Raw genomic sequence first — 14,016 nt, 5'->3', positions numbered from 1 at the left:
CTACTTGGAAAATGCCACTAAATATTGCTGTCCCAGGACTGCCTTAGAATGTTATGGAATTGAGTCCTTCCTTCATATCACTGGTTAGCAGCACTAGACGGGGCAGTCACTGAATTTTTTTTTTTTTCAAATAATTGTATTGGTGACTGCATCAAAATTGCCATTTGTTTTGTCATCTTAATTTCTAGAACCATTCTATTATTGGTTATACTACTAGGCACCTTACAGTGCTGAAGACCCTCACAACTCAGGCGTGATACTTAAGGATGTGAGGAACGTATGAAAAAAAAGTGGTGCTATTAGATGTTTTGCAGAGTGATGTCCTGGGCACCTTTGCAAAATTTTGCTTGGAGACTTCAATATGCATTTCATAAGCAGCATGAATTATTTGCAATTCCAGAGACTTGTAAGCTAACAGCTGCAGTTGAGAAATATTTTCATAATTCCACATTCCGATCAAGTATCCTTGACTAAAGAGCTTTCACAATAAGTTAGATTCCCATTTATTTGGAATGATTTAGGTGTGGTTCTAAGTGAATGTAGAGGCATATTTTGGATAAGTGTTTTCTCAAAACTTTAATGCTTTCGCTATATATATATATATATATATATATATATTTTAAAGCTATAGAATTTATTTGTATTTCACAAGTTTTTCATGCACTTCCTTCATTTTTTTAATAGTTCTTTGAAATTTTATCACGGACATAGATTCATATAACCACCACCACAATCAGGATACAAAACTGTTCCATCATTCCCCCTAAACTGTCACCTACTCTCCCTTTATAACCACTTTTCCCACAAACCAAGCCCCTAGTTGCTACAATGACAAAAGAATTCATAAATAAGTTTGATTTAAAAACCCAATGTCAGGGCTTCCCTGGTGGCGCAGTGGTTGAGAATCCGCCTGCCGATGCAGGGGACATAAGTTCGTGTCCCGGTCCGGGAAGATCCCATGTGCCGCGGAGCGGCTGGGCCCGTGAGCCATGGCCACTGAGCCTGGGCGTCCGGAGCCTGTGCTCCACAACAGGAGAGGCCACAACAGTGAGAGGCCTGCATACCAGAAAAAAATAAAAATTAAAAAAAAAACATAAAAACCCAATGTCAGTGAATTAGATGTATATATTCATTAATGAAATTGTCTAGCTTTGTGTTGAAAAGCCAGTGATTACTTCTCGTACAAACATGAAATGCAAAGCTAGCTATATTTTTAAATAATCATTTTAAGTTTGTCTTAGTATGATGGATTTGTTGGGTTTTTTTTTTAATATGATGGATTTTATAAGTAAATCACTTTAAAATGCCTAGAGTTAAAGAGTTGCCTGCCCTTTGTAACATTCCAAAGGTTTTTTGTTTGTTTGCTAGTTTGGAGGATTTTTTTTTAAACATCTTTCCTTTTAATTTCATTGAGAGACATTGAATAAATAACTAAGTAGATGAAAGAATGTGTTTCCCTTTCCCTCTCCTAGTTCCTTTCCCACCCAGCAGCAATTATTTTTTTCTCATAGATCCAAATGCCTCTTCGATACAAATGCCCAAATGCCCAAATGCCCAAATGCCCAGCTAAGTTTAAGTAACTGCACCTTTTCCTAAAGATTTTACTGTCTCAGAAATTGTCCAGAATCAGGAGAAGAACCAACTCTTCAAAACTAAAGAAATAGAGAAAGATTGAACTAAAAATAAGATGAGGTAATATGAAATACCATTTTTACCAATGACGAATGATGATTTTTGTGTCCCAAAATGACATATTTATGTAAAAGACTTTCTGGTTAATTTGGTATAGAATTACTTATACGGTATTTTATTTTTCCAATATACTCTTCTCCAGATCCCTCTGTGGCCGCTGGTTAGGTGAGAAAATTTTAGAAAGGGAATAATCATGATTCTCAGGTGCATATAAAATAAACATCTGTCAAAGATTGTATTTACCTCATTAATTAATGAAGAAACCAGGAATATGTTATGACCAACTCAAAGGAAATTTAAAAGAACCAAACATATTCAGGCAAATAAGAATACTGAAATGAATTTACAAGTAGATGCAAAATGGGTCTATCCACAGGACAACCAATTGCATTCCACGAGATACAATCTTCATTTCTATGGGAAAGAATCTCATGATCAATTTCCTGCAGTTGAAAAGTTGTAAAATAACTCACAGTCAATGAAAGACTTTAAAATTTTATAATAACTAGGAACAATGCACTGAACAGAATATTCAGTAATCTTTGGGGTCCCTTTTAAGGTTTTATAATTTTTTTCTACACTATTCAGTTCATTCCCTCCTCTCCCCTCACCCTAAAATCACCAAAAGAAAGAGGAAAAAGAAATCCACAACCCCTATCAACTTATAACTCACATGTTACAAGATTGAAAACTAAATGAAAACTAAGTATTTCTAATGTGATTTTCTGCAAGTTTCAATTTGCATTTTGAAACTAGAAATTGGGGTGAGGCTCGTAACCGCATCAAAATAACACAACTATAGAGCTACTATATTGTGCTACTCTTATTTTGAATAATCCCAATGATTTTTTTTTTTTTTAACAAGCACTCATGAAAGGAGGAGAGAGGAAAGGAAGAGGAGAAAAGAAAAATAAAATATCAGGCCATGTGTGTATAAAACTAGAGCTAAGTCTGGCTAATATCTTCAGTAATGTGAGACTAACCAAGAGTGAATTGTTTCTCTTTAGCATCATATTAATAAAGTAACAGTTTTTATTATTTCAGTCCATGCTTCTGACTCCGTAGTAGCCAATAATAAACTAAACCACTTTGGAATTTTACAAGGGAATTTGATTATCACTCTTTTCTATTTAGTAATAGGGACTGTGGTGATACCTGTAATTAAAGGATAGGTATCTTGGTAGTGAAATGAACAATGAGTCTTGCAAACAGTAGACCAGAGAGAAACATAAATTACTTATTTGCCAGGGTTCTATTCGTTTGTTTGTTTTATCCTAGAGATGGGAAAACTAACTGCAGAAATCCTATGAATCATTTCTGAAGCTCAAGCCCACCTTTGAAAGAACTCACTTATCCAAGCCATTCTTCATTCATCTGGCAATAGTGCTGCTAACCAAAAGAATTTTTAAATTACCCAAATTAAACTTCAATAATACATTGTACATCAAAACGATTAATATACTGATTTTTAAAAGACACGTTGACTCCATTTTAAAGGTTCCACTTTAAAGGTTCTAACTCAGCAAGAACTACTCAAGATGCGTCTTCTAAACATTGCAGTTAAACCTCCAAGCTCATATGACTGCCCTCTCACTGACCTTGCTTCCTCCCACTTGTGGCCAGAAAGCTCAAGATAGTAAATACAGAGTTGGGAGATCTAGGGATGTGGGGGAAGGTTTCACATGAAAAACAGTTATTATTCATTTGGCCGTTTGCACTATTAGATATTTTTCTTTTGAAATACGATCTCCTGCCTTCAGTGAGAGAGAATAGTATATCATCCAGTGTATGCACTAGAGATATTAGGATGACTGCCAAAAGACAGCACCACTTAAAGACCAAATTGTTCTTAATTGGTGTGAACTTGATGAAGACTTAAGGATAGTGGGTTTGGAGATAAGCCAGTAAGGCTATTTGACACTTGATAAGGTTCTCACTTGGGAGTCATAAAGTAGATTAACCCTAAGTATCCCCACAGTCAAAAATACACACACACACCCTCACACACATATTTCTTTATTTTTTTCATTTAGATGCTACTTTAAAGTAAACAAATCTCAATCATTGCAATGAGTTCATGGGGCTTCGGTAGCACCCCTTTTCTACTTTGGGTGCTTTTGGTGTATCTTCCCAGTTCTGGAGAGAGAACAAATGCAAAGTGATTCATGTTACAGGCGAGGAGAGCTGAGGGTTTCATTTGTACAGCCTTTATATTCTAGATTTCATCTGGCACTCACTTTTTATCTAGGAGATAATCCATAAACAAATCAATTTAGCTACTTGTCATAAGTTTATATATACAGGAAAAAGATGGAAACAGAGGTTATTGCAACAACAAAGATTCACAAACATGGCCCACAAAGACTAAAATCTTCCCTATCTGGCCCTTTACCGCAAAAGCTATTTGAGCCTTGGTCTCTTGGAATAGTCACTGAAGAGGGCTATTATAGCTGACAGAACAATAATCTTTACTGTATGGGAAAAGCTAATAGGGTGCCATTCTTTTTGAGATCTTGTCATCTTCCTCATTTGAAAACAAAATTCAGGACCACATTATTAAACAAGCATTATTCATCACTATTGTCAAAGCTGGCAGACTTATCATTTGCTTCTGGGTTTCTCTTATATATAAAATAGTTTGGTATGTGTTTTCCTTTCTGTCCACACCTGGGTTGTAAAATTCAGTGCTTGTGTATTTGTTATGATCCTTGTTCCAGGACTCAGGCAGATAGATGTGAATGTGTACTAAGAGGGTTAAAATTATTTCAATTGCAGATTTTAGTTTTATATTTCTAAAAGACTGCTACAGGTAGTGTTATTTAAAGAGAGAAAGACATTTTAATCTTTTAGGTTACTGTTTTCCCCACCACGTTCTCTAGGTGCCAGGAGATGGTCAGGAATTCAAAAGAAGAAAGAGGGAGGTGACTCTGTGATGAGAATTTCTTGCGAATAATTCTGGGTGATGTTTCCTCCCTCATGCACCTTCCTGACAAGGTTGTATGTGACCTTCATTCACCCCTAGGAGATGGCTCTTCAAAGGAAACAAGGATCAGGTCTTTCTTTTTTTGCCATTGTACGCGGGCCTCTCACTGCTGTGGCCTCTCCCATTGTGGAGCACAGGCTCCGGACGCGCAGGCTCAGCGGCCATGGCTCACGGGCCCAGCCGCTCCGCGGCACGCGGGATCCTCCCGGGGCACGAATCTGTATCTCCTGCATCGGCAGGCGGACTCTCAACCACTGCGCCACCAGGGAAGCCCATCAGGTCTTTCTTAAAGGGACTCCCTCCATGCCTCAGACACCATGGGTCTGGGTCTCCGGGCCAGTCCCCTGCTCTGCACACAACCCCGGCGCAGGCCACATCTTTGTTGTGCTTCTTCCAGTTTGAAAACTTGGATTGGTTTCCTGTTAGAATTTCAGTTTCCCCAAACTAGATAGGAACTATTTTCACTTGCTGAGATTTAATGCTATAACCTTCTTATCACTTCTTTCCTTTTCTGCCAAAGTCAAGGTTAAAGAGCCAGGTTTGCATGCCTCCTCAGCATGACTCCCCGTTCAAAAGCAGTAGGATCATGGAAAAGTAAATTTTTTTTTTTAATGCCAAAGTCCTTTCTCCAGATTATTATACTAACTTTGTGAAAATGTTAGTGGTTCCCTCTGGGCTTCTTTCTCTAGGCACTTCTCAAGGGCATTGCAGAGATGGCCATTGTTGATTAGTGGGAGGAAAAAAAGCCTTTTTGGAATTTGGATATTGTCCTACATTCTAGAGAAACTCAGAGAAAAACCAAGTTCTCCCTAATGTGGCTTTTCTCGGTGGGGAGGCGCTGGAGGCTGTTGAACAAACTCGTATGAATGCAGAGCCCCTCGTTTACTGTGACATGCCTGTGGATTTAAATTTGTAGCAGGGCTTTTCTCTAGGATATAAAAAGAATTGCAGTCCAGACTAATTCAAAGAATGTGTGAGGAACAAGGCTCTGCTCCATTCTTGGAAACTTACAAAAAAAAAAAAAAAAAAACCTCTTTCTCTTTCTGTATATAAATAAATCTTGGGAAGCACATTGAGCAGAAAAGCAAAGAAAGTTACAGAATCTGAAATCCAGACTAAAAACAAAACAAAACAAAATACTTCCTTAAATATCTCTAAGGGCTGATTTTGTTAGAGTTTTTAGTATTAGTATTAGTCTGCTGGAAAAATAGCCAGCCAGGAGGCACAAGTGCTGGGATTTAGATCGATAGAGAAGAAATCAATTCCGTGCCCTAAAGAGCTACCACTGTGGGTGCAAAGCAGGGAGAAAGCAGGTGGTCTGTGGCTGGAATGTCTTCCAGCTGGGGGTTCATATGACACTCACGAAGAAACCAATCCAGAAACAGTGGCAAACGAGCTCATGAACTACACCGAAGCGCCCAGCATAGGACAGGGTGGCTGAGCCCTGAGCACATCCTGGGACGGCACTGGGCCACGGTGGCAGGTGGGATGAGGACCCTCCCAGTACCCACGGTCTCCTGCTTGGGGCTTCTCATCCTGTCCTCTTGTTTGCTTGTGGACTGCAGGTTCATCCCAGAGGCCTGGTCGGCCTGCACGGTCACCTGTGGTGTGGGGACCCAGGTGCGAATAATCCGGTGCCAGGTGCTCCTGTCTTTCTCTCAGTCCGTGGCCGACCTGCCCGTTGACGAATGTGAAGGGCCCAAGCCGGCATCGCAGCGCCCCTGCTACGCAGGACCCTGCAACGGGGAGGTTCCTGAGTTTAACCCGGAAGAGACAGATGGCCTCTTGGGTGGCCTGCAGGATTTTGACCAGCTCTACGACTGGGAGTATGAGGGCTTCACCAAGTGCTCTGACTCATGTGGAGGAGGTAAGAAGGGGGATCTGGCTCAGATCCTTGCCACCGTCTTGTCCTTTTTCTGTAACTTCTCTCTCTGCGTGCAGCTGTGTCACGTGATTGCCTCTAGTCCAAGAATGATAAGTGGGGTAAAGCGGACTGAATGAAACACAGATGTATTTCTCTTTGGGCTTGAGCAGCTTTTCAACTGTCAGCTATGAGTAGCCATCGCAAGTAATGCTTTTACTTTTAGTTGTCATTCTGACGTTTTGCACTCTATCTTAGCGTATCTGACTGAGGAACAAATTTGACACTGACCTGGCAATGCTCTCAACATTTACTTTTATTTATCTATGGCCTTGCCTCTGTACATGTGGTATGAACCAAGACCCAAGATGACAAGCAGTCTGCTCTTCCCAACGACAGGGTACAGCCCATCTGATTTACTCAGCTGATTCCCAAAGTAATATCTGTTGACAAAGGGAAAGGGTGTATAAGGGCAATTATAACACTGGGGTTACCTGGAACTGGAAAGAGTTTAAAGATTGAATCCTGACCCCACTGCCATTTTATAGATGAGAAAACTGAGATACAGAGAAGCTAAGTAACTTTTTCAAGATCACACAGCTAGTGAGTGACATTTGGGACTAGGCCTGCTGTTTATTTCTCTATCAAGGGTCTTTCCATCATACGTCACTTCTTTAAGCACTTAGAGAGTCCCTGAAGCTTTCTCATTGAATGAATATTATTTAAATAATGTTCAATGTTTCCATGTATATTGACCTGGTTCTCTTAGGTCTAGTTCATGGTGATAACAGATTCAGTGATTTTTCTATTTCAGGTGTTAGTAATGGAACTGTAGTGGGACAAGAAGGCATTTTAAATCAACAATTAATTCTTTACGATTACGATCTTTTGTACCACTGTAGAAAATACATTAGATGCATGTCACCACTATCTCCCGTGTCTACTCCCAAGAGAGATTTTGATAGGCGAGGAAACGCTAGCTGACTTCCCATCAAATCCCTGTCACTGGCTATCAATAACCCCTGTTGTCACATTAAGGATCTGCATTCCCAGCAAAGTTTCTTACTTAATTGGTATAAAAATATCTATATTAAAATTATTTCCCCAAACTGTTTTCTAAACCATGACATTTTGGAAACTCTTTTATAAAAGCATCTTTTCTCATTACTGGGAATGTCAGAATACATGTGCCCAAATTGTTCATGCGTAGTTGAAAAGGAATGGAACGAGTACAAGCAGAGAAATCAATTTTCTCCATTAGGTCGCTCCGTAAGCATTTAATAGTCTTGACCTTGAGGTTCTCGTTTGTTTCTAAGTCTTCCAATTTCAAACCATGGAGTTCGTAAGTGTTTTCATGGAGAGCCTATTATTTTAAAACCTAAAAATTTTCCATCTGATTCTGGAAGACAGTTTCTTGGAACTCCGCTAATCCATGTCCTGTGGTGCCCTCCACTCACAATGACATCTTTTCTTCCATGCTTAATGAGGGAGAAGTGTTAAATAAGCTTTGGTGATCTCTGAGCCCCAGCAGGAGCTCAGAGGCCAGGTGGAAAGGACACAGCAGTGGCTACAGTTGCTTCTTTCCAACATAGTAAATGACTCAATAGTTCAGATGGTGTGTGTTTATCCACAATTTCCATGATCATATCCCCAACTTCCATGATCACCTGAATTGAACAATCATGATCTTTAGTCTAAAATGAATGTGCTTTGAAAAAAATTATTTGTGATCTCTCAGTTGTGATTCTCAGTTATAAGTCAAGCCTTGAACTTTATGAGCAGATGGGAAAAATGATGCTGTAATGGAATATATAAATGACCAGATACCTTTATCTTTAAGATTCTAACCATTCTGCTGATCAACCAGGGGTATAAAATTCAAAGCATAGAGAATGTGTGGAAAGTTTTTCATTTAAAAGGTTTTCAGAAGCTATTGATCTGGAAATAAAATTTGTATATTTTATACACAAATGATGTCGGCTTGTAGGAACTGAGCATCTTTGTATAACATAAAGTGTACATCATTTATATCCAGTTAGGTCTTTAACTGTCAACAACTGTGCACACTTACCTACAGTTGTGTCACTGTGCCAAGGTAATATATCTATGCCTAAAATGTTAAAAGTTGAAAATTCCAAAGTGGTGAAAATATGCTCAGGTCACATGGTCCATATGATGCATACGGGATATGTGTATTTTGAAGTCATTGTTTGGCAGTAACATTTTATGGTACTACCAACTTTGATCTTTCACTAAAATATAACCCACAAGGTTGAAGATATTTTTAATCATTCCTGCTGAAGCCAATCAAAAATCTGCAGGATTAACACATAGATTTTAAATCAATTTGGGGTTATAAGACCAGTCTAGCTAACTTTATTGTTTTTGCAACCTCAAGAGATGAAATTGGATAGACACAAAAGTAACCTTTCACCTAGCAGAAGTAGCAACCAGAAGGAACTAGTTAGTAATTTAGGCTGTAGTTGGTGGCTGAGTTTCCCCAAGCTGTCATCAAATATCATGTAACAATTATGCTATTCTGGGAGATATAAACACTGAAAATCCCATTTTCTGGAAGATTGAAAGTGAGCCTAACCTGTTCAGATCTGTGTCCTGCTGTCTCACTAACATCTCCTGGTTATATGTTAATTTTCCATATGTGAACGGATAGGTGTGGTCAAGGAGAGCGGATTTGAACCTGAACAGCTTTATTGACCTCCTAGATGGTAAAATCGACGTTAAAATCTAGCCGAAGGAAAACTTGAAATTGATTTCAGCAAGTATAAAAGGTGAAATCCTGTGCATCTTTCTCCCTTTTCCTTATGAGTCCTCTCCTTTTGCTTCTGTCAAGAAAGGAAAACTCAGAATCGGAAAGGACCACACATACACGTGTGTTCTGTGTTGGTTTAAAACGTCCTTCTCAGTGCAAAAATTAGCCCATTTGGGAAGTAGTACAGACCTGATGAGCTAACTTCTCACATCCCGGCCCGACTGCCCTGAGCCAAGTATACTGTGAACCGACAGGTGAAGTCTTCACACATCTTCCCTCTCCAACTTCCCACACCCCCATGCCAGGGCTGCTCCCTCACGCCACGTTGCTTCCTCCAGGCCCCCATTCCTTCCCACCACCCTTTGGCCCAAATTGCACGCTCTGCTTTGGAATGCCCTGCCCTTTAGGCACCTCATTCATTAATGCCACAAAAATTTCTTGTATGTTGACCACAGGGCTGGTCCCAGATCCTCCTTCGTTACGACAGAGCTCTGCCCTTAGCCTCCCGCACCCCCCAACTAGGAATGCTATGACAACAGACCCTGAATTCAGTGTTGCGGAGGCCGGGGGCATCCTTCTAGAAGACATTAGATTAGAAGGTAGTAACTCTAGAATGCTTCTTAATCTCAGCATTTAACCAACCCGAAGGTGACTTTTATCCTGAGCTAGGATTATTGGCTGGGGTCATGTAAATGTGTTCTATGTGTCTCAGAAGATTACTGATGCCATTTTAGAAACTTTAACCCTTGCAGTCACATTCCATGCAGTCCTGAAAGGACCTCAGTTCTGTAAACAAGGATTTCACAAAGTGGAAACAGGTCACATTACTCATACACCCCCAATACATGCCCTGCCCCAAGCAAGCCTTTTCAAGTAAGGCAGGTGACAAAAGCCCTGTGGTCACTTCCTGCCTCAGGGATTGCCAACTCAAATTCATAAGCTTTTCAATAGTTGACTAAAGCCAAAATAGATTTTAATTTAGAGTAACATTTAGAATCTGTGGAATACTACCAGGTAGGCAAATGAATTGAAACCTTAATTTCAAACAGAATCACAGCTCTAGATTCTGTATGGAACAGTTCGCCTCATCTAGCGCCTTGTCATCATGACCTTAATAATGCTAGATGGTTCCAGTGGGAAGTATCAATGAAGATATCAACAATTTCTTGTGAAGTGTTTTGCTATATCATCATACCATGAATTTCAAGTGGCTCACTCCAGCTGCAAACCAGAGGGACACCCTGGAGTCAGCATTCCAGAATATGATGGAATATCTTGAATGTCTAGCATAATTCTCAAATCCTCCACCCCGAACTGGCCGTGATATATTTAAATTAAATTTTTGAAGCTCGTAAAAGGCTTAGAAAAAAGAAAGCTGACAGGGCAAATACTGTGACTGATTTATTTTTTTTAACGTTTGATTTGTCAGACTTACTAGGAAAAAAGAAAGGCAATTCTGATTCAGGCTTTAAAATGTCACTTTTTAAATGGTGGCTTGCTGAGTGACCTCTCTAAGTCAATGTAACATCACCTCAGAAAGCATTAGTCTGTTGATTGGGGTGATAACTTCTTGGGGAAACACAGGGTAGATAGGAGGTGGGAAGTGACAGGGCTGAGAAGTGGTAGGTCTGTCGTACTATATTAGGTACCATTTGATGCAGCAATGCAGAAAATTTTAAAAAGAAAATGTATGGGTATTTATATATAAAACTATGATATGGATTGTCACATACTCTGCTATAACTGCATACAAATATTTAACAACACATAGGTACCTTTAGATGTACATATCTTTATATATCTAGTTATGAATGACTGAAAGCAAATTATCAGGAATGTCCCATCTCTCTTCTTCTTGAAACTGAATTCTGCTGAGATGATTCCAGACAGATGTCTAGTTTATTCCTGAAGATCTCCAGCAGATATAACATCCTCTTAGTATTTTTGAATGTTAACGTTGTCAGTCATTAAAGCTCCAGTGCTAAGGCACAGCCACTACAGTTTCACCATTTATCAGCTGTATGACCTTAGCAAGTCTTTTCACCCTTCTAAGCCTCAGTTTCCTTATCTGTAAAATGGGGATAAAAGCGATGCTTTCCTCATGGAGTTGTTGAGAGGATTGAATGGGGCATGTCAAGATCCTAGCCTCAATACTTGGCTAATAATGTTCACTCAGAGGATTTTTGCTACTGCTTTCATGACTGGGAAGCAGGATGAAATGTCTGGATATTACATTAAATTTAATTTAATTTAATGATATTAAATTCATTTGACCAAATCAAAGATCCATTCATGATAAAAACTCTCAACAAAGTGGGTATAGAGGGAATGGACCTCAATGTAATAAAGGCCATATATGACAAGCCCACAGCTAACATCATACAAAATGGTGAAAAACTGAAAGCTTTTCCTCTAAGATCAGAAACAAGACAAGGATGTCCGTTATATCTGGACACATGGTTACATGTGTACCTGTCCCATGAAAGTCTCCATGAGAGATCCTATACCCCACCTTGGGGTATAGGAAGAGCCGCCAAGTAAGTGTAAGCCAGTCACTCCTCAAGCTCCTGTTTTACTAGGTCTGTAGTTAGGGGCATGTGGGTGGCAGTGTCTTCCATGGATGTCACTTATCATTAGGCATCTTGTTCTCTTTCTTTGTTCCAACTTCCCAAGCTGCTCTAGGTCACTAAAGAAATGAACCCGAATCAAAAGGAAACCAGCAAAGCCCTAGATGCAAAGCCCCAGAAGCACAGCAGTTTACAGAATGCTGGACATTCAAACACGGCTGTGGGCCTGCCTTCCAAATACCATCATCTCCTGTTGATTAGAATACAATGTGTGAAGGTCTTGGGGTCATTATTTTGGTCATCCTGCTCAGCCTCTCCTTTAAATTATCCTTTTTCAGCCTTGGCGGCTACATAGCCAGGTGACATCTTTTTAAGCGTTTCAGCAGTACTGGGAGCAGCCTCCCCTCTTTGGCGGAGTCGCCAAAAGTCGCCCTCCTTAAGGGGCACAAACTTCTGAGTGCTTTCTCCAGACGGAGTGATGCCTTGATGAGATGGGCAGCCCCGGACTTTCAACTGCCTGAAACGCAGCGAGTCCTCCCAGTTGCAGAGACCTCCCACCAGCTGCCCTGTCTACACTTGCTCACCACCCACAAGCCCACTCTGGCCTTGACAGTGTGATCTGTACACAGGTGTCCAGGAGGCGGTGGTGACCTGCCTGAACAAACAGACACGGGAGCCCGCGGATGAGAACCTGTGCGTGACCAGCCAGCGGCCGCCCCAGCTCCTGAAATCCTGCAGTTTGGATCCCTGCCCGGCAAGGTAAGGGGCGCACTGGCCTCCCTGCTGCCCGGGAGCATGTTCAGAACGGGGCACGTCTGTCCACGGGCAAGACCAGAACACTTATTGTTACCCAGGGTTTTGAAAACCAATTAGCATCAGTTCAAACTTTTAGTCAAATCTACTTGAATTTACTCGGAACCAGGGCTTTGGAATTCCAGCCCAGTGGTCATGTTCCGTGCACTGAAGCAAAGCCCCGTGGTGTGGCTGGTATGTGCACAGGTCCCGCTGCTGCTTTCTCCTGGAGGGCATGTGAACTGACCACAGGCTTTATGGTCTCTGCCACCTTTCAGCCTGTGCCCTGAGCCCTCGCACCCTGGTAACAGATTGGCTTGTGGATTGCAGGAACTGAAGGATCTGGGTGGTATAATTGACCCACCATGAAATCTGTATGCACACAGCATGTGGACTCATTATAGCATGATCGGGGGTGTGCGTCTATCATTCCACATGCATAAAATCAATTAGAGCATTTCATTGTTCAGCCCTGCCTGGGTCTCATTATTATCCAACCTTGAGTCTTAGTTCATCAATCCAATCACTGCTTCAGCCTACACAATGTTATGGGGTCTTGAGAGACTTTCCTTCATATATGTGTTTGGAGCAAGTCTCTGTAGAAGCTAAGCCATCTCATCTATGATTCTGGTTTCAAAGGGAAGACATTTAAAGAACCAAAGCCAGACTTTCAAGTCTGCTGACAGGCTTAAGAATGCTCCCGGATCATGTCCTACTTATGGAGGGGGTTGCTATTTCTGAAGGATATTTCTTCTGTTTCTGCAAGGTATCATGTAAGAAGCAATGTGTTGCCTACAGGAATTAACGATAGTTTTCTGGTCAAGCTAATGCTGCTTGTCTTACTTCTCAGGCAACTAGATGCCTTTCTTAGGGACTTAGAGGATACAGACTGCAGGCCTCCTCAGATCATCTCAGGGCACCATCCCACAGTGACACTCTCCTGCTCATCACCAGAGTTATTCTGTATATTGATCTGAAGGGTGGGCCTGGCTTCCCTCTTCAAATGCAGAAGTGAAGAGGGCCACTAGTGCCATATTCTCCAAGGCAACCAGAAAATCAGTCAGCCGCTGCTTGGAGCAGCACCCCACCCATGGGAGTAACAGCCAGTAAAATAGAGTCAAGAGCTGGGCCAAGCAAAACCTAGATCTAGTGCATAGAATCCTGAGAAACCTCTTTTTCTATCCCTGTGCACATCTCTGTCCTGACCTCACTGTTTATCAGTGAGTCTAAATAAGACCTTGCTGCGTGGGCAAGGGATCCAAACCCCTCCATTTGACTGCAGTCTCCTTAATAGGAAGAAGCAGAAGACATACAGCAGGGACAGCCTGCAAGGGCCTTGGCTAGCAGGTCA

At 41.1% G+C, this 14,016-nt stretch overlaps 1 protein-coding gene across 5 annotated transcripts in view; it reads left to right on the top strand.

Moving 5' to 3' along the window:
- Nucleotides 1-14,016, top strand: part of ADAMTSL1 (ADAMTS like 1) — a 1,019,582-nt gene that overhangs the window by 787,899 nt on the left and 217,667 nt on the right. For all 5 annotated transcript variants that reach the window (XM_067041438.1, XM_067041439.1, XM_059072941.2 and 2 more), the window contains 2 exons: nucleotides 6,241-6,542; nucleotides 12,503-12,632. In XM_067041438.1, coding sequence (XP_066897539.1) covers nucleotides 6,241-6,542; nucleotides 12,503-12,632 — 432 coding nt within the window. The remainder of the gene's footprint in view (nucleotides 1-6,240; nucleotides 6,543-12,502; nucleotides 12,633-14,016) is intronic.

The sequence above is a fragment of the Kogia breviceps genome, chromosome 8 (genome assembly GCF_026419965.1).
Source record: "Kogia breviceps isolate mKogBre1 chromosome 8, mKogBre1 haplotype 1, whole genome shotgun sequence".
NCBI lineage: Eukaryota > Metazoa > Chordata > Mammalia > Artiodactyla > Physeteridae > Kogia > Kogia breviceps.
The sequence above is the reverse complement of the archived record's forward strand: the minus strand, read 5'-3'. Positions and strand labels throughout refer to the sequence as shown.